Source organism: Miniopterus schreibersii (genome assembly GCF_964146895.1).
Source record: "Miniopterus schreibersii genome assembly, chromosome: 14".
Lineage (NCBI taxonomy): Eukaryota > Metazoa > Chordata > Mammalia > Chiroptera > Miniopteridae > Miniopterus > Miniopterus schreibersii.
The window spans coordinates 35,134,738-35,155,143 of NC_138114.1; the positions used below are offsets into that span (position 1 = coordinate 35,134,738).

At 49.0% G+C, this 20,406-nt stretch overlaps 1 protein-coding gene across 1 annotated transcript; it reads left to right on the top strand.

Annotated features, from left to right (window-relative positions):
* The first annotated feature begins 457 nt into the window (after positions 1-457).
* FFAR4 (free fatty acid receptor 4) lies at positions 458-20,042 on the top strand. Its single transcript, XM_081158456.1, has 3 exons — positions 458-1,252; positions 10,291-10,419; positions 18,475-20,042. The coding sequence occupies exons 1-3, from the start codon at positions 686-688 to the stop codon at positions 18,862-18,864; spliced, it is 1,086 nt and encodes a 361-aa protein (XP_081014582.1). The 5' UTR covers positions 458-685; the 3' UTR covers positions 18,865-20,042.
* The last annotated feature ends 364 nt before the right edge of the window (positions 20,043-20,406 follow it).

Consider the following 20,406-nt stretch of genomic DNA (forward strand, 5'->3'; position numbering starts at 1 on the left):
CAGTAACTAATAATTGATGACACTTCACAGGCAAGTACTGTGTGTCAAGTGTTCTGTTAATCTCTTTATATGAGCCTCATAATTACCCAATGAGATGCCTTATTATTCCCATTTTATAGATTTAAAAACTTGGGGCGCAGGGAGATGAAACAATCCCCCCAAAGTCACATGTTGTTAAGCAATGATAAAAGATTCTCTCCCTGTCGCCCCCCGCCCCCAAATCTAGGTCCCATTGCAAGGTGCTTTGGGATTTATCTCCAGACCTGTGGCGCTTCCCTGGCGAAGCCTGAACAGCGGAGGCCAAAATGATCTCCCAAGTCCCGCTCTGACACTCCTAAAATCAAGTTTAGCCAAATAGGTGGCGTAAAGGCTTCCGCACTGCGGGTGCCACGGGAAGAGGCCCTCGGGGTTCTGAGGGCCCCCCAGGCGGGGCCTCGCGGGGCCCGGACCTGCCTGCGGGAGCGAGCCCGCTGCCGGGCGCAGCCGGGCGTTTCCCGCGCGGCCTCCGGGCACTTCCTCGTTCCCGCGCGCCCGGCTCGGCCCGCTGCGCCCGGCGCCAGCTCCTCGGCGGGAGGGGGTCAGAGGGGAGGTGTCGCAACCGCCTCCCTCCCCCTCCCGGCCTCGGCGCTCAGTCCCTCCCGGATGAGCGCGCTCGCAGACAGCTGCGGGCCGCCGGCCGCCCGGCATGTCCCCTGACTGCGCGCAGGCCGAGGGCGCCGGGCCCCCGCGCATCCTGGAGCGGGACAACCGAACCCGCTTCTCCTTCTTCTCCGAGGTCAAGGGCGACCACCGGCTGGTGCTGAGCTCCGTGGAGACCGTCGTGCTGGCGCTCATCTTTGCGGTGTCGCTGCTGGGCAATGTGGGCGCCCTGGTGCTGGTGGCGCGCCGACGGCGCCGCGGCGCCACCGCCTGCCTGGTGCTCAACCTTTTCTGCGCCGACCTGCTCTTCACCAGCGCCATCCCGCTCGTGCTGGCCGTGCGCTGGACCGAGGCCTGGCTGCTGGGCCCGGCCGCCTGCCACCTGCTCTTCTACGTGATGAGCCTGAGCGGCAGCGTCACCATCCTCACGCTGGCGGCCGTCAGCCTGGAGCGCGTGGTGTGCATCGTGCGCCTGCAGCGCGGCGCGCGCGGCCCGGGGTGCAGGGCGCGGGCGGCGCTGCTCGCGGCCATCTGGGGCTACTCGGCGCTCGCGGCGCTGCCCCTCTGCGTCTTCTTCCGCGTGGTCCCGCAGCAGCTGCCGGGCTCCCAGCAGGTGAGCGCCGGGGCGGCCGTCGGGGGCGGGCACCTGGGCTGAAGGTTCACCGCGACAGTAAGGGCCTTGAGTTGCACTTACCCGTTGCTTCAGACGCGGGGAAGTTTAGCTTTTAAATTTCACGACAACCCTGCGATGTGGGCCCCGTAAGCGCCCCCAAAATGCTGTCGGTGGAGTCCCCGAAATGCCTGCAAATGGCACTGGCTGTTGCAAAAGTAATGGCATCGCGAGGGCTTCACAGCCAGCCGGACGGGGCTCGGCTCCGAGCGGCCAGCCGCGTCCTGTGCGTTCTGCGCTCTCCGGGCGCGGCGGCCCCGCCGTCGCACCGCCCTTGAGGTGAGGCCGCCGAGGCCGCGATCGCCGTGCGGGCGGCCCCCTCGGGCCGGGGAGCCGGGCCCCGCTGGCGAGCCGGCGGGCAGGCGCGTGCGGATGGGCCGGGGGAGGCGGGGACAGAGACCGAGGGGCCCCAGGCCCGATGCCGCCTCCACCGGGGGTGTGATTTTTTCCTCGTGGAGCCTGTTTTTCCAACTGCGAGAAGGAAGGATCAGACTAGACCTCGGGACCTTACCCTGGGAGCCTGGGATGGTGGCAGGGTTCAGAACATCTCGGGCACCCCAGATGTTCGCAGAGCCCAGAGGCTGGGCTGATGAGCTGAGTTCTGGGCACCCAGGTCGCCGGGTGTCGCCGGGATGGGGGAGGGGAAGGAAAGGGGGAGGGGGTGCCCACCGCCTGTGGAAGGCTCTGCGGACGGCTCCTGACGTTGGTTCTGGCCCACCCCGGCCCCGCGCTGCGGAGTCGCGGGCCTGTTGGCGCTGCGGGCTCCCGGGCGCCGCGCTTCACCCGGCGGCGGGACCTGGGCGGCGCGGGCAGGTCAGCGGCGGGCGGCGTGGCCGTCAGCACCTGTGCGCTAGTCCGCTGCGCCCTGCGGGGAGCGTCGGGGAGGACTCAGGTGTCTGCACCTCCGTCCCGGCTCAGCCTTCCCGCGGGTCCGCTGAGGCTGGGTTCTTGGCCCCTCTGGCCTTGGGGGGAGTGTGGGGCACCCCGAGCAAGCCTGACCCAAAGCACAGCCCCAAGGAGAGGCATGTGCTGTGATCAGGGGCGGGGCGGGAAGGCAGGAAGGCCCGGGGTGGGGTACGCGTGTGTTGAGAAGTCACCTGGGGCGGGGGAGGGGGCAGCTTGGAGCTTGGAGACGGCCGCAGTCTGACCAGGACAGGCCTACCCAGGGGTGTCTTCTAGAGCCTGGACACAGGGGTGGGCTTCTCTGGGGGTTACCCCTGACCAGTCTACCAACCGGGCCTTTACTGGGGGTGGGGCAGAAGTCTGCATCCCGTGTAAGCTGAATCTTTTTAACACAAATCAATCCTCAAAGTCTCTTTCCTAATCGTTTCTTTCTCGTGGAGAATAGTTGTGGGGTTTTGCTTGTTTGGTTTGTTTTGTGACTAATGGGCAGGAACTGGCTCAGCCCTGTGGCACTTGATCAAAGAATATGTAAGCCTGTGGCATGTTTCTTCAAGTGGGGGCCAGAAACGGGAGGATTAGCTGGGCTGGCGGGTGCCATTGGCATAAGGAGACCAAGGACCCTAGCTCAGTGGGCAGGCTTGTCCTTTTTTGCCCAGATACACCTAAGGATCAAGGTGCGTCACACAGATGCCTGTCGCGTAAGCGGAAGACGAGGCCTTACCAATTGCATCAGCTCGGAGCCGGGGCTCTGCCATTCGTCTTTTGTTTTTTTAAAGCTATTCTCACTGAGTTACAGTATTTCTGTATTTTTCACAGAACTTGAGAGATTTCTCCCCATTTTTTTTTCCTTCAGAAAAAAATGGCACTCAGGGAATTAGGGATCAAAAAGAATATAACTTAAGAGTATCTTATGTTCCCAGATGTGTATCTTGTGCCTCTTCCTTTTACAATTGTTTTAGTACACTCCCACTTAACTGCCAAATAAGGCTTAGAAAATGAGACTCTTGTCACCTCCACGCCAAAAGCCCAGGCTAAAACTGCCTGCCAACGTGGACACTGGCAGTTGTTTGAGCAAGGAGGGCCTCACGCAGATGGGACCTTCCGTGTCTTTCCACTCTGTGTTTTACCCCTGGTGGGGCATCTGTGTGAGGTCAAAGCGTCCACATTCCGCTTCGGGAATGACCAGAGCTGCATTGCAAGGGGCTCCCATGGAGATCTGTGTCGTGGTGGCCTTCCCTCCATCCCTCTTAAGCAGAGCACACATACCCCTCTTGTTTTAATTTGGAAACACCTCCTTGGTCTTCAGAGCCTTAGGAGAGGGATTTGGGCAAAGCCACAGGGAGAGAATGGGCCTGCACAGCACCGCTGTAGACTGGGGGCCGGGTGAGTTGGCTACAGGAGCCCTGTTCCTGGAAATTAGTAGAAGTGGGGAGAGGGAGCTTGTAATGAAAATTCGACAGTCCTTTCCAGCTCTCAAACCTCTTTGTCTTTTCCACTTTGTGTTATGCCTCCCCTCCCCCACATACCCACACACCTGCCAGTAAGCCAATTATTAGAAAAAAACCAGGTTCCTCAAAGGCTATAACCTGAGGGTGCAGGAAACATCTCATTTTATAGGTGAGCAAACAGGCTCAGTGGTTTAAGAAATAAGTTGAAAAGAATGAGAAATGGCTGTGGGGAGGAAGTATGACTATTAAAAAAAAAGAGAGAGAGACAGAAGGATCTGGTCTAGACTGAATTGAGTCTCATATTAAAATTAGCAAAGGCTTGTTTTCTCAGTCCTCTACTCCCCCCTTCCTGGCTGTAGGTTTGGCCTGTCCCCTCCCACTTGGACACAAAATATGGAGGTTGTGAAATGAGGACATTTTCCTACCCAAACCACAGGCAGAGAGAATGAACTAACCCTGAGCACCAGCTGGCTCTCTAGCCTCAGGGACCACTGGCCAGGGAGCTTTCTGCTTATCTGGACACCCCATCCTCCAACCCCACCAAATCAGGAGCATGGTTCCCTTTGTCCACCTGGGCAGTGGACACTCAGCAGTTCAGAGTGACCAGACTCTCTAAAACTTTCCCTGGAGGGAAGATGAAATAGTAGGCATTCCAGAAAATGCCGCACAATTTGGTATTATGATGCGGGCTTTGGAGTCAAACGTTCTGAGTTTGAATCCTATCTCTGCCACTTAGGAGCTGTGTGACAGAGGCAAGTGGTCCTGCTCTCTATGCCTCGTCTTCCTCATTTGCAAAATGGGCCTGATAGAAGATATTAACTTTATAGGATTGTCATGGGGACTAATGTTCAGTGAATGGGCCAACATCTGGCACAGACACAGTTAAGCGCTCAAGAATTGCCAGCTATTATTAGTTTCCTTATCTTTGCTTATGAATATTTTAAACATTCTTTAAACAGTGTAATTTTTCTGGTTGCTGTAAAATAATAGACTGCCATTTTAAGAGGGTGGCCACATCCTAGCAACTTAGACATCTCAGCCGGGTCATCTCAGCCTGTACCAACGGGATTCCTGTCTGTGTGTGCCGTGGCCCCGGTGGGACGTGACCCTCACTGGCAGGTGGAGAGGACTGTTCACCCTGGCCAGAATGTGCTGCCCATTTATTCTACAAACATTTACTGAGCACCCCTCTCCCTGCCCTCACCATGAGTCACATGACCAAGACACTGTCATCCTCTTCAAGGAGGTACATTTATTGAGCATGAAGATGGCCCCAGACCCTGGCAGAACTCAGTCCGACAAGTAGGTGTTCTTATGTTTATTTCCTGGAGGAAGAAATGCCTAATGTCATAGAGCAGGCAAAAGATGGAACTGGAATTTAGCATGGGTCAATCTGTTCCTCCTGGTGTCATTTTCATGAGTTCACATTTCCTTAGGAGCCCTTGGTCCCAGTGCCCAAACCCTGCCCTGATTTAATACCAGGCCAGTAATGCCATTGTGTGTCTATTGAGTGTGGGTTGGCTGAGGAGACAAACACAGTTTACTTGCCTTTGTTGACATTAGAGGATGCTCTTAAGATCTAAGACAGTAAGTCCATCTCTTGCATTGATATTTTCTTTCTTTTCTGTTGGGAAGCTGATAAGAGAGGAGATATCCAAGTAGGATTCTCAGTTCCTTAAAATGACCTTGAAGTCTTCCATTTTTTTGTTTGAAGAGGTGGGAAAGGAAGAATGAATTACAGAGGAATCCCCAGGGGTGCTCCAGAAGAATCTTTAGAGCCCTAGCCAACTAGCTCAGCTGGTTGGAGCGTAGTCCTGTATGCCAGGGTTGCAGGATCGATCCCCAGTCAGGGCGCATGCGAGAATCAACCAATGAATGCGTAGGCAAGTAGAACAACAAGTTGATGTTTCTCTCTCACCCTTTCCCCCGCCCTTCTCAAAATCCATTAAAAAATATATTTTTAAAAAACGATCAGAAGAATCATTAGAGAAACTGACAGGAAACAGCTGGAATCTGGTGACATTTGCTTGTGAGTCGACCAGTGCGGGGAGAGGACAGCATTTGAACAGTGCCTGTCGAAAGAGGCCCCTGTCCACAGGGGAGCTGTCTTAGAAAAGAACGATACCTTGCAGAGTGTGAAGATGAGAGGCAGTGAGCCAAGTAAGGATGTGGGGGACTGAAGGAACGCTGCAGGCACAGGAAATAGCCCACAAGTCAGCAAGAGGTTGTGCTAGAAGGTTTGGCAGAGGCCAGCTGGCGAAGGGCCAGGTACAACCCTTTAGGGGTGGTCTGGGAGAGGTGGGCCTGATAGCTACTAGGTGGAACTTAGAGGTTCCCTCTGAGTGGGGAAGGAGAAGGCAGAGGCAGAAGGCTAGTACTCAGGTTTCTGGCAGCTTGGGAGAATGGCAGCTCCATGCCCTGTGTCAGTGACTGCAGGAGGCAGAACCTTTTGGGAATGGGCATGGGAGTCTTGACATGCTTGTGAGGAATCCTGAAGAAATGTCCACAGGGCAGTGGGGTGAATCTGGGGTTCGGGAGAAGACTGGGCTGAAAAAAGTAGATTTTAGCATGATCTGCAAAAAGAAGCCATGGAAATGAACCAGAGTGCCAGGGAGGAGTATAGGGTTAGGCTGGGGAAGATAGAAGTCACATTTAACCATGTTGTGCATGGTCTCCTGCCTTCATCTCTCCTGGTCCTGGCACCGAGCTCTGGCTTCTCCATTCCCCTGGCTAAAGCCCCATCCTTTCAGACACAGCTGACACAAACCCTCTAGGATTCAGCCTAACCAGGTGACTCCACTCTCCCCGTCACCTGTAGATCTCTGGGTGCTTCCAGCTCACTGCCCTGCATTGGAGTTTCCTAGAGCCTCTCCTTCCACAACTGCATGATAGCCTTCTTGAGGGCAGAGACCAAGCCCATGGTCTCTGTGCCTCACCGTGGCTCAGCCACCATGGCTCGAGCAATAAGTGGTTGAACAAACGAATTAGAGGACACTGCTGTTGACTCAGCCAGCTTTACTTATGTAGCTCAGAAACAAAGCAGGCCCAGCACTTTGGGTTTTCAAATTTCCTTTTTAAAATCAGGAGGCATTTCAAATGTGAAGAGAATATTGTAACACTCACGCCCCTACCTCCCGGATTGGACTCACTGCCAAGCTCCTGTAAGTCACAGCCTGGGAAAGAATGCCTAGAATCGAAACGAGTTAAGTCAAATAGATTTGTCCACAGAAACAACATTGTAGCACCAAGTTAGATCTCTGACTGTGGGCCTGGTGCTTGTTTTTTTTTTCTTTCCATTTTTTAAAAGAAAATAAACACTGCAATTATCCAAGGATGCCATATAAATCTTTCTAAAGGGCATGTAAATCAGTCATTTAGTCCACATAGGCCAGCCACACTGCCTCTTAGTTCATGCATGGGATGCTGTGCAGTTCTTATCTCACTTCCCCATTACCCTCGGTGCCTGGAGTGCATGCCACAAATCAAAGGAAAGAGCATCTTCGTCAGAGGCATGGAATTTAGGAGGCTTCCTGGGACAGGTTCATGGTCTTTGCTGAAAAAAGAGCTGGTTAGTTTTGCCAAACTATCATGGTCATCTATGTTTCATCATCATTTCTCTTAAGAATTAACTTTTATTGCCATTTTTTGCTCTTGTAAAAATAATACAGATTATAGAAAGTTTAGATAACTCAGATAAGCCAAAAGAATAAAAATAGCTTAAGAGTCCCACCTAGAGACAGGCACTGTTCAGTTTATCCTTCCAGTCTTCTGTGTGTGTGTGTGTGTGTGTGTGTGTATGTGTGTGTGTGTACGTGTAGCTACGTGCACAGGTACACACCTGTTCATTTACATCTACACATTTTCTTCCACAACACTGGGCTAATCCAGCGTATTGTTTAGGGATCTCTTTTTGTGCCCTGATGTAGGGAGAACACCTTGCTCTGTCAATACACCTTCTCCTACAAAAGCATGTTAAGCCTGGAGAGATTTTGGCAGACATCCTGGAGAAGGCTTTTGGAAAGAGTTGGGACCCCTTGGGAATTTTAAGCAATGGTACTAGGATCATCTGTTTTTCTGTCCTCTATGCACGCGTACTGAAATTAGAGATCAAGTCACACTCAGGTCTGGAATCTGTTTTTTTCCCGATTTCTGCTTCAGCATATCTGTCAGCACATGTTGCCCACCAACGTAATAGAACGAGGGGCCCATGATGGGCAGGGGGCTGAGTCCAAGCACAGGCTGCGTGGATTATCTAAAGAGCTGTGGACACCCTCTGCCAATATTCAGAGACCCTTGAGTCACAAGCTTCTTTTCAGTCACCCAAATGTAGAAAGATCCAGTAAACTTTCTCCAGTCAGGCGTGGACAGTGGGGATGGAGATGGAGGAACAAGTTTTTGAAATGCCCAGTGCATTTGTGAGCCATTCCAACAAAATAGGAAAAGGAAGCAGCATTCTCAGCTCCCCACCCTTTCAAGGTACAAATATAATTAAATCTTTTTTCTCTGCTTGACTTGCCTTCGTGTTTTCTTGGTAGCATTGGCAGGGAGAATGGCACCAGGTGTTAGATCGGTGGGGTCAGACTGGACCTTGTTTCAGCAACCTTGGTACTTGAGTTCTGGCTAAGAAAGAATTCAGAGCCAAGACTCAAACTATAAGAGAAAGTTTATTTGGAAAGTTATAGACACAGAGGAAGTGATCAGTAGAAGAAACGGACTTAGGAAACAAGTTACAGAGGCCCTTGGAGCTAAGGAGAAAGAGAGAAGCAAGGAAAATGTGCCTGGAGGAGCAAGAGGGGGAAGGGAAAGGTGCGGGGGTGCTTCTGGGAGGGAGAGCACACCGGGTCCTCCGTCTTGAGAGTCTTTATCTGGACGTCTCAAAGAATCCCAATAGAAGATTCATCAGCTTTCCAGATATGTCCTTTCAGGGTCATGTTCTCCACATGACTAGCAATATGCCAGGGGAGGAAAGGTCAGGGGAGGGTCTGAACTGCATGACCATCGATATACTAGGGGAGGAAAGGTTACCCTGGGGCTGAGGTCATTGTTTTCCCAACTTTGCTCTTTGTTAGGCACCTGGGGCTCTCTACCCTGGTGACCTTCTGTACCTGGCCCTTTGTACTTGTTCTGCTTATATCTAACTGCCTACCACAGTAGGTCTTAGCTCTTTTGGGAAAATGTTATATGATTAAAAAACACAACATCATCAGTGTTATAAACTATTATTTTAGGAGGATGTTTCTAAGCCTTAGTTTTCTTCTCTCTGTAATGGGAAAAATAGAAATGCATTTCAATAAGGTTGTTGTGAAGATTCAATGAGATAATGTATGTCAAGTGCTGCCTCCCACAGCTAAGTGCTTTGTTAGTACTGAATAGGAGAAGAAGGGACTGTTTGACTGTATTTTGAGTTTGGCCACCTAATTATGATACATGGTGAGAAATTATAAAAATTTTTTGCCTTTGCCTAGTATAGCATTCAATAAATATTGAATGAATGAATGAATGAATGAATGAATGGTGCTATGGATGATAATATTTCTTCTGGACATTGGTTAAGATGCTTGTTCACCAAAAATCAATAATGTGGCCTTTTTACACAAATGTGCTCTTAAAAATGTATTCTACATGCCTGGAAGGGTAACTTGTTTTCTAAACAATTTTGTTCCTATAAGTCAAGCAGGCACAGAACATTTGTGTTTGGGAGGAGAAATGGAGGAATAGATAGACAGATAGACAGACAGATAGATAGGACTCTTCATTGACCTATTTTTTTGTTTGCAGCATCTATTATTATTATTATTATTATTATTATTATTATTAAGAGATTCCCTGGAGAATGGAAATAATAATTATGCAGCATCTCTTAATTATTAAATAGTGTTGCAGCATCTCTTAATAACTCTTCAGTGATGTCCCCACTGTTTTGAGGTTTGTATTAGTGCCAAATATTTGAATTCAACACAGCACAGTGGCAGCAGAAAAGTCACAAACCTTCAGGCTCTTTGGCCACATTCCAGTGGTTTCACCACTTGAACTGATAAAGGCTTGTGCTTGCGTCTTACTCGGGGCTGCAGTGTGCTCCTCTGGAGGAAAGGTACACAGGTTCGGAGCTCCCGAGTCTGGGCACCAGCATTGCCTTGAAGTAAGCCATGCCCTTCTCTGATGCAGAGTGACATTTTGTAGACGTTTGAACATCCCCAAACGAACACTTAATGCCTTAACATGGACCCTGTTGCCTTGTTCCTGTTTTGGCATGCTTATATGTAACATGTCACTTCCAGTCTACAGAACCTCAGGGATCAGTTTTTTGCCTGTAAAATGAAGGACTCGGAAGAAAAGGCTCAAAGGCTCTTTGCAGCTCATTTCAGTTCTTACCGGCCTGTGGCCTTGAGGCCCGGTTGTCTCCCCTGGAGAATGGGAATAATAATTGTGGTTATTCTGAGGTCAGAGGCAAATGATTTGTAAGTGGGGTTGTGTGGGCAGTGAAAGGGGCTCTGGGACTTCTTGCCAGTTGTGGAGTAGTGTAACTAATACAACAGTGTCACAGTGCCAGGTAGCCCCCAACTGGAACTGAGGTAAAGGCCGAATAAGAATCCAGCATTTACATGACTTTCTCTTCTTTTTTGTGACTAGGAAATTCTGATTTGCACACTGGTTTGGCCCAGCATTGCCGGAGAAATCTCCTGGGATGTTTCATTTGTTACTCTGAACTTCTTGGTGCCAGGACTGCTCATTGTGATCAGTTACTCCAAAATTTTACAGGTACGTTTGCTTCCAGACCGAAGCTGAACTTCACTCAGGTTCCGGGTACTTGAGGAATCTTAGCATTTCTGGGTCAGAAGTTACCTTTGTGTTCACTCCATTTCAATTCTGGTTCACTGCCCAGGTCTATCCCCTCTGCAAAAAGGAAATTATACCCTTATGATTATTATTATTTTTCACTAATCACCAAATACAAGTGTATTACAAAACACTAAAGAAATATAGAATGCAGAACACAGAAACTGAAGATCTATTCTGCCCCCATTGTTAACAAATCATTGTATTTTTTTCAGTTTATTTTTCTCATAAATTTACCTATATACATGCTTTTATGCTATATATATCTGATAAACTATGTAAAATGATCAAATATCAGCTATTTGTCATGGCCGAACTAATTTTTTTTCAGATTTGAGATAATACTATCTATTTTTTAACTTCCTTTTTTCGCTTAACACTGTATCATAACCCTTCATATCAGTTCCTTTATCTCCACCTCCGTATTTCTAATGGTTTGATGATCTTCTGTCATATAGCTGTGACATAATTTACTTTGTGGGCTTTTGGATTGTGTCCTTGTTTCCCTACCACACACAGCAATGTCATGAGAGAATACACACTTCTGAAACTTTTTATTAAAGTATAATCTACACACAGAAAAGCACACCCAGCATACATGCACAGCTGGCAAACTGACCACAGCTCCCAGGAACAGCACCGCAAACAGAGCCTTACCCGAGGCTTCCACCAGTCGCCTTCCACTGGCTGCCCCCTCCATGTCCCGGAAACGTGCCTTTCAGAAGCAGGCTGAAACAGCCATGGTCTCTACCTTTGGAGCAAGCATGTACAGGGACATAAAAAAGACCTGCCAGCCTGTTTCTTACCTCTGGAGGCAGCCTGTTTACACATACGGTGCTGGCTCAGGCAAATAGCATGTATGTGTGTTCATGCTTGTTTGAGAAGGTCTAATGCAAAGCCTTTGAGTCCTCTCAGAGGTTTACAGTTGTTGAATCTTGGTTTTATAGCATATTATGGGTCATCTGGCAAACAGGGATATTGAAGTGGGGCCCTGTAGGTCCTGCTTGCTGTCTGGCCACTTTTATGGCCCTTTCTTTGTAGCTGAATATCTGTCATCTTCTTAGATGCTCAAAACCCAAAGCCAGGCCCACCTCCATCAAGGGCTGCTAATCCCTGGGTCCTGTGGGAAATGGCCTCCTCATGTTATTCCCTAGACTCTCCTCCATCAGTTGACTTCTGACCCTCCTTTAAGTGACCCCTCCCTTGCCCCCAACCTGGGACTTTTAAGGGTTTGAGGCCAGTTCAGGCCTAGAGTTAGGTCTGTAAAGTGCCTGCAATAGGGCCTGGCATGTGTAAGTGCTATGTGAGTGTTAGCTGTTATCATTATGTTAAAAGAAAAGAAGTGAGAGGAAAAGAAAGGAAAATGTAGAATGTCCAGAGATGTAGAAATGTAGAAATAATCTAAAAATTATTTAACAAATATTTATGTAGTGTTTACAGTATGTTAGGAACTAACTCATTTAATCCTACTAAGAATGACAGTTACAGAGAGGTTAAGTAACTTGCCCAAGGTCACACAGCTCATAAGCAGCAGTATCAAAATTTAAACCCAGAGTTCCTTAGAAGCCAAGAGGGCTCTGGTCTTCTCCTTTCACTTATGTCTCATACTTCTCAGCTGCCTGCTGAGAGAGGACTGACTTATTCTATGGAAAGGTTTCCCACCAACCCCCAGAGCCCTGATGAGCTCGGGGAAGTGTAAAGAAAGTGATGGGAGCTGTCCTGGGGTCTATGATAGCAAGAACCAAAGGCCGGCCATGGGTTTATGTGCAGAATATCTGGGGAGTGATGAATTGGATAAGAGGACACCTCCTTAAGGCTCTGTATGATTTGGCCCCTACCTGCCTCTCTCACCTCATCTCTTCCCCTCACTTGTGTCCATGTTGGTTCGGTGCTGTTCCTTACACATGTCAACACTGCTGCCTTAGGGCCTTTGCACCTGCCATTTTCTCTCCTAGATCTCTGTTCCCCAAATTCCTCTGTGAGCCAATTCTCCCCTTCATTTAGGTCTCTATTCAAAAAGGTGTTCCCCAGAGAGACTCCTCACAATTCTCTAGTTCTCTTTATATACTCCTGTCGTATTTCACTTATGTGGATTTATTTGTATATCATCCGTCTTTCCCATTAGAATGCAAGCTCCATGAAGGCAGAGACTTTGTTTACTGTTACAGCCCAGTGCCTAGAACAGGGGTCTGGCTTATGCATTGTGAGTGCTCAGCAAACACTCATTGAAAGAGTAAGGCACTGAAAGGCCAACAGTGCCTTCTCCTCTTGGGGAGAGGGAAAATCACTGGACAGAGTCGTAAGATTTGGCTTCTAGCCCAAGCTTTATTACTGTGTGACCTTAGGCAAGTCACTTAACTAATATAGGCCTCAGTTTTCTCTGGAGCTAAATGAGCCTCAGTGGTTGTTTAACACAACAAAATGAGAGTGCAGATATGATAATATTTTGAAAATCACAACATTAATGCAAATATAAAACTTTAAAAAAAAATTACTCCCCACTCACTAGCAAAACTCTTGTCCATTTCCTGGGAGGACTATAACATTTGTCCTCACCTTGCACCTGTGGGTTTGCCAGGCTGGTAACGTGGCAGCAGGTAAGTTGCTGACAGGTGGATGGAGGGTCTGGGCAGGCCCTCCCAGTGTGCGTCTCTCTCCCTCGGGATATTCATTCAGACTCAGACAGACACTGAAGCAGCTTTTCTCCTGTTTTTCTGTCAAGAGCATAATTCTGTAAAATCAGTTGAATGTCAGTGTTAATTAGCCATATCCATAGAGACACAATTAGCAAATCATTCGAAACCATGGGACACAAAGCTACACCATCTACCCCTTTCTCACCAACCCTACCTTTCATCTGTACTACTGTCTCAAACTCAGGTTCCATCTCTAGACCTGAGGAGTGCCTCTTACAAATCACCCTGATCTTTTATTCCTCTAAAACAGTCCCCCTAAAGCTTTCTCTAGAACTCCATGGTTTGTTAGATATTAGAAAGGGTTCCATGATCAAATGAGTTTGGGAAATGCTAGGTTAATCAAAGTTAAATGGATTTCTTTGCTGCAGGACTTCTCAGAGCCTTTATTATGTGAATGTACTTTGGGGATCTCCAACACAGGAAAAGAGGAGGCAGCATTGCTAAATCTGACAGCAGGACTCTCTATTGCCCACAGAGCATCTCTCTGGACTGGAGCTCCATGAATCTCTTATGGGAAACTGCTTTAAAGTCCCCACCCTACTTGCTGGTTCTGCCCTGGTCGGGGATTGAGAGCCGACAGACGTCACCTGGGCTCTTCCCTTCAGGGGCCACTTCAAGTGCTCAGGGCAGTGGCCTTATCTGCCCTTCTGCCTTCCCTGCTTCCTTTTTACTCATGACTCAGCCATGCTATACATCTTCAGTGGCTTTTTCCAATCAACAGTGTCCCAGGGAATAGTCTCCCAGCCACTCCCAAGTACCTTCGATCAGGCTGTCAATGTTAGCTGTTGGGGCTTGGTTTATATTGTCACCTAGCAACCACTGCCACAAGATGCAGTGCTTCTACCCTTTGTGGCAGTCTGTATGCTTCTTACTTGTTTTCCGATTCCCTACTGCGCCCTAGACTGGAAGTGCAGGGTGGGCAGGGTACCCTTACTTTTTGCTGTATATCCAGCACCTATAAGAGTGCTTGGCACATAGTAGGGGCTTAATAAATATTTATTGCATGGGAGTGAGTCTGTGGCTTAAAGTTGGAAAATGCTTTTCTATCTCAGAGCTTAACTGAGAAACAAAATGTGTTTCTGCTAAGCGGGAAGGTGTTAGGTAGTGAGCATGCAGCCCTTTCTCCAAGCCCGACTGACCCTCACTTCCCAGCTTTGAGGCCTGTTTGTGAATGACGGAAAGGGAAGTGGGCCGTCTGGAGAGAGATGGAGGCTATTGTCTGATGATTCTAATCAGGCAGTTGCTGATTGACCAAGCAGCCCCCAAGGAGACCCAGTGCCCGGGGACTTGAGCTGAGTCAGTGGGGAGCAACCTCTCCCCGCACCCACCTGTCAACAACCATGGGCTGGTGGCACAGAGTGGCAAAGGGTGTAAGGCGGAGAGAAGGTTCCTTCATGGCTTTCAGATGAAGGCAAAATTCTTGAACAGTTTAAAAAGTGACCCCTCAAAGGTCTGGGGGAAACCTCAAGCCTGTTGTCCTAGATCAACAGTTCTCATGCTTTAGCGGGCGAGACTCACCTGGGGAGTTTATGAAAAGTGCAGATTTCTGAGCCCCATTCCGACCCACAGAATCAGAATGGCTGAAGGTGGGCCCAACCAGGTGCATTTTATCAAGTGCAGGTGACTAATGCAGGTGGCTGTGGACCACATTCCCGGAGCGCTGTCCTCTCTCCTTGCAGCAGTTTACCCAGTAAAGAACTCAGGTGCCTTGCCTGAGGTACACCGGCCCCACCTCCCACTTGACGGAGAGGCTTTGCTCAAGTCACTTCATTTCTCAGAGCCTCTGTCTCTTGTCTTCAAATGGGGAAATGACAGAACCTACCCCATAGGCTTGTTTTAAGTATTAAAATTAATCCTCAGAAGTTAATTGAGCATTTAGTTTAAAAGCACATCAAGCAAGCATTCTGCCCAATGCCAGGGACATTTAAGGCCCTAGTCTTGTCATCTAGTGTGGGGAGGGGAAGAGGAGAGGAGCCACATTTCATTATAATGGGCCCATTTTCCTTCTCATCCCCTGAAAGTTGCTGGAACTATGGACAGAAGGAAATAGTAGCAACAGTCAGTGCTATAAAAAGACCCAACCACTTATCCACTTGGCTCATGAGTCAACCCAATTTGTCTGTTTGCTCACAGTCACTGTCAGGCACAGAAGCCACAGGGCAGCCCAGCACCCGGGGAGCTGGGGTGCAGAGCTAAGAATGACGCTTCAGCGTCTATCACACAGTATATGTGGCGAGTGTCATGTGACTACCTGAAAAGAAGCACTGCAGGATGCCAAGCAGAAAGTGAACCAGGAAGCCTTCCTTCTCACAGTTCCTGGCATTATAGGCTGGGCAGAGGCTTTCCATTGATAGAGACAGTAGAGGGTAGGAAGGAACTAGTTTAAGACTAAGAGTATGGGCTGGAGTCAGACTGCCCAAGGTTTGAAGCTCAGCTCTGCAACTGTTGGGTACTGTTGGGCAAGTTGCTTAGCCTCTTTTGAGCCTCAGTTTCTTCATCTGTAAAATGAGGATCTTCAAAGTACATATGTCGCAGAATTGTGGGGAGAATTTAAAGAGATAAATCAAGTGATATGTATAGGGCCTGGCACTTAAGTTTTCAATAAATATGAACTTTCATCAACATCATTCATTCAAAAAAAATTTATAACACTGTACCAGGGACTCCTTCCTTCTTGGCAGGGCATTACGGGCAGCACAAGCAATGAGGCTGCTTTTGGAATCATTCCTTATGTGCCCACCAGGCTGCACTTAGGACTAGAGTGACACCCCTACTCAGAGGTGGTGGCATTTCCCCTGCAGGCTGCCCATCTACCAACCTGCCCAGCTGTTATTCTCCCAGATCTATTGGCCAAGGTAGTCTCAGATTAACTAGCTTTCACCTGAACCATGTTCTAACTTTGATTCTACACAGCAGCTTCCAGACTTGGATGTGCCAACCTGACCTCAAGCATGTGAGTCTGAGATGGTGGGTTATATCTCCTGAGCAGCCCCACCCTGCAGAACAAGCAGTGGCAGGGAGGGCTGAAGAGGATGGCAGCCCCTCTGGAGCCTTTTATGATGTGGCTCATCTTTAGCTCAACTAAGCTGGGTTTGCACAGATGGGGGCTTTGACCATGGAGAGCCAGTGGAGTAACCTTCAGCAAGTTACTCAAATTGCCTGTGATTCAATAGCCTCATCTCCAAAGTGAGAATAATAATAGTACCAATCTAAAGAGTAGCTATAAAAATGAAATGTGATAATTTATCAAAATAAATGGTAGCACAGTGCCTGGCACATGGAGCCCTCCTTAGAGCCCAGCTATCCTGATTCCTACTGTTGTTGGGGAGTAGGTGGGAAAGAAAGGGCTCAGTTCACTCAGCATCTGTTCCCTGATCTCCATCACCAAGAGGTGGGCCTAAGCTACGGCACAGAAGCAAGCAAGCAATTGCATTTAATCATAATTAAACAGCTATCCTCTAATTAACTAGTGAGAAGTATTCTAAGGAGACTATTTTAAGCCGTTGTGATCTTGGAGTTAAACTTGCCCAAACTGTGAGTTGTGCTAATTGCTTTCAAATTTCCTCCTCTCTTGAGATTCAAGAATCTTAGGGGATGGGCCTAGGGAGGCCAGCTAATGAGATTTGTGGCCATTAAAGTCTCCAAACATGTAAGCACCCACTGTGTGGCTACGGCAGAAGGACACAGGGCCAGACTAAACAAATGGGAGTTAGCGAGGATCGTAAATGTAACCGAGACATTCTGAATATGATCCCTTCCCTGGGGACAGTGGTCACAGGCTGGAACAAAGCATGTCAGGCTAACATGTACAGTGCCCCACCCATCACACCAGTTTGTGCACCAGTTTGTCCCCTATTCGCCGTCACAAACCTTCGTCCCTCTCGCCTCCCAAAACTGGGTACTATTGAAGCTGAGCAAGTGATAGGGGACAGTGGCCCTTCTGCCCTCTGGCTGTGCTTAAAGGACAGTTGGAATTAGGCATAAAGGCAGGACGCTGTATGTCCTCAGGGCGGCCTGCACCTGAACACCGGACCCTTTCCAGCCCCCAGGGTGTCAGACCCACCCAGCCAGCCCGCCACCCTGTGCCTGGGAGTCACACTTAAGCGGAAGCCCCACCTCCTCTCTCACAGACTCAGCTTCTGAGGGGCTTTTGCTCTCTGAAGTGAACGCTTCAAAGCTAAACTCTCCCTCAGGGGCCTGCTTCCTCACCTATACAACAAAGGGGTGCACAGGCCTTGCTACTCAAAGGGTGGGTCTCGGACCAGCAGCAGCGGTGCACGTGGGAGCTTGTGAGAAATGCCAGTCTCAGCCCCACCCAGACTCCTTCAGCATCATGTTGTTTAAGTTTGTATCTTCAGCACATTTGGCTTTTATACAATCAATACTTTTTCACAAAAAGACACAACAGGGAAGATGTGTGTCTCAGTCTCTTTGGACTGTCATAACAAAATACCACAGACTGCGTGGTTTATAAACAGTAGAAATTTATTTCTCATAGTTCTGGGGGCTGGAAGTCCAAAATCAGGGTGTCAGCATGGTGGGGTCCTGGTGAGAACCCTCTTCCAGGCTGCAGACTGCTGACTTGGCACTGTGCCTTCACATGGCAGCAGTGCCCAGGAAGCTCTCTCAGGCCTCTTTTCTAATTTAAAGAATTTTTAAATTACAGTTGATATTCAATATTATATTAGTTTTTCAGGTGTACAGCATAGTGGTTAGACACTTACATAACTTACAAAGTGATCCCCCCGGTAAGCCTAGTACCCACCTGACACATACATAGTTATTACAATATTATTGACTACATCCCCACGACTACCCTGTAACTGCCAATTTGTATTTTTTAACCCCTTCACCTCTTCTTAAGGGCACTAATCCCACTCAGGAGGGCTTCCTCCCTAACCTGCTCATCTCTCAAAGGCCCCCACCTCCTAATAGCAGCACCTTGGGGGTTAGGTTTTAACAGATGACCTTGGGGGAAGGACACATTCAGACCAAAGCCTGTGCTCCTGTTCTCCGACCCCTCTCCTACACCGTCCGAGTCAGGCCTTTCGCTTCTACATGTGGATGGTTTGCTTCTGCCTTGTTTCTCAGGGGTCCACCCAGGCGCCCTGTTTCTTCAGCGCCCTGAGGGCTGGACCAACCTCTAAAAAGGGGGGGCTCTCTCTGCCCAAAGCAGTCCCAGTGCAGCGGGGGCAGCAGATTCCAACTCTGCTGCTCCTGAGTCAAAACTCCCTGGCGCCCCGCAGTAAACTGTGGCTCTGGCCGCGTTGTGTCCCCGCAGATCACCAAGGCGTCCCGGAGGAGGCTGACGGTGAGCCTGGCCTACTCGGAGAGCCACCAGGTCCGCGTGTCCCAGCAGGACTTCCGACTCTTCCGCACCCTCTTCCTGCTCATGATCTCCTTCTTCATCATGTGGAGCCCCATCATCATCACCATCCTGCTCATCCTGATCCAGAGCTTCAAGCAGGACCTGGTCATCTGGCCGTCCCTCTTCTTCTGGGTGGTGGCCTTCACCTTCGCCAACTCGGCCCTGAACCCCATTCTCTACAACATGTCCCTGTTCAGGAATGAATGGAGGAAAATTTTTCGCCGCGTCTTCTTCCAGGACAAGGGAGCCATGTTCACAGACACATCTCTCCGAAGAAACGACCTGTCTGTCATCTCCACGTGATGACCTCTCTAGCCGCAGAGTCTGTCCCTCTCGGGTGAGCCAAACTTCCAGGACCGTCACACCAGTGCCCCCTGCTTTAGGAAAATACGACCTATGCAAACACATTTACTGTGCCGGCGAATTAAGGGGTGATCATTCAGCATAAGAATTTTACCCTTTATGAAAGGATTTGCTATGGGGTCCTTTAAACATGAACTTTTTCAGTGTGTTTGTAATATGACTGCGTGTAATAAATTTTTATTTATAACTGTTCAACAATCACATCTACATATAAAGCCACACCTTGCTGGTTTCTGAAGTGGGGCGTAGAGCTGGTCCAGGGCCCAGATTTCTCTGAAGGGCCACGGCCACTGGGTCCCTACGCTGGACTCACAAGGCCTCAGGATCATTCATCAATGTCCATAAGGGTTGAGGAATCTCCCAGGAATAATTAAAGGTGACTTTGTTGTTGTTGTTGTTGTTGTTGATAAGAAATGTCATGGACCCTCTTAGGACAAGCGGTATCATGAAATCAGAGAATATAGGATGACTCCAATATTTGGGGGGTCATGAGAAGCAATCTTAGGACATATTTGAGGTGGAGCAAACACAATTTCTTGATGGACAGGATGTAGAATGTGAGGGGGAGAGAGGATTCAAGGGTGGCTTCTAGATTTGTAGCCTGAGACTGGTTGGAAGGTGGGGCAGGCAACAAAAATGGGGGGGAGACTTGGGGTGAGAGAGCCAAGAGTTTTATTTGAGGCTTGTGTAAGTTTGAAATCTCGGTGAGATCCAGATGGAGAGTAGGTAGTTGGATGCAGGGATGTGGAGCGTGGGCCCAAAGATGCACTGTTAAGAATCATCAGACAGTATTTACAAGCTATGGTTTTGTGAAATATCCCTGAAAGAGAAGACAGAGAAGAAACCAGAGCTAAACAGATCCGAGGGACACACCATCACATGGAAGTTGGGCCAATGGCTGGAACGCATAGTAGCTTGGGGCATGGCACATAGTAGGTGCTCAACACGTCTTTGATGTCCAGTAAATCAGCACCAGTAGTTCCATTGCTTGTGGAGTTTCCTGAATAGCTTCTTCTGAAGTAAGATTTATGGCATTCACAAGCTCGAGGACAAGAAGACAGGGATTTTTTGCTCACTTTTAGTTAATGGATTTGACGAATTAAAACTATTTTGAAGTGATGTGTGGCTATCTTATGGGTTGCTGGGGTTGTCAAACTGAAGCTGAAGAGCCTGGCTCTGACAGTCTGCTGCTGTGTGTGATGACAGGTAGGCTTTCCCAAACATGGTCACCTGTCTCCTCCTTCCTTGGTGGGAGAATAAGCATGTTGGGGTGGGGGACCCAGGAGCCTCCTACGGGCCCTGGATAAGCTAGCACCCAGGCAGAGATCTCTGCACACACAGGAAAGTGGTGTCCTTCCCCACCTCCTGACACATTTCGTAGCTGTCAGCCAGGCATCGTCAGTGTTTGCACAGCTCCTAAGTGCTCTAATTGAATACTTCGTCCCATCAGGCAGACACTGTTTCCCCATATTTCACACAAAA

Coding starts and splice junctions, on each gene's coding strand:
- FFAR4 (XM_081158456.1), top strand. CDS start 686: ATGTCCCCTGACTGCGCGCAGGCCGAGGGCGCCGGGCCCCCGCGCATC. Junction 1,253..10,290: donor AGCTGCCGGGCTCCCAGCAG/GTGAGCGCCGGG, acceptor TTTTGTGACTAG/GAAATTCTGATTTGCACACT. Junction 10,420..18,474: donor GTTACTCCAAAATTTTACAG/GTACGTTTGCTT, acceptor GTGTCCCCGCAG/ATCACCAAGGCGTCCCGGAG.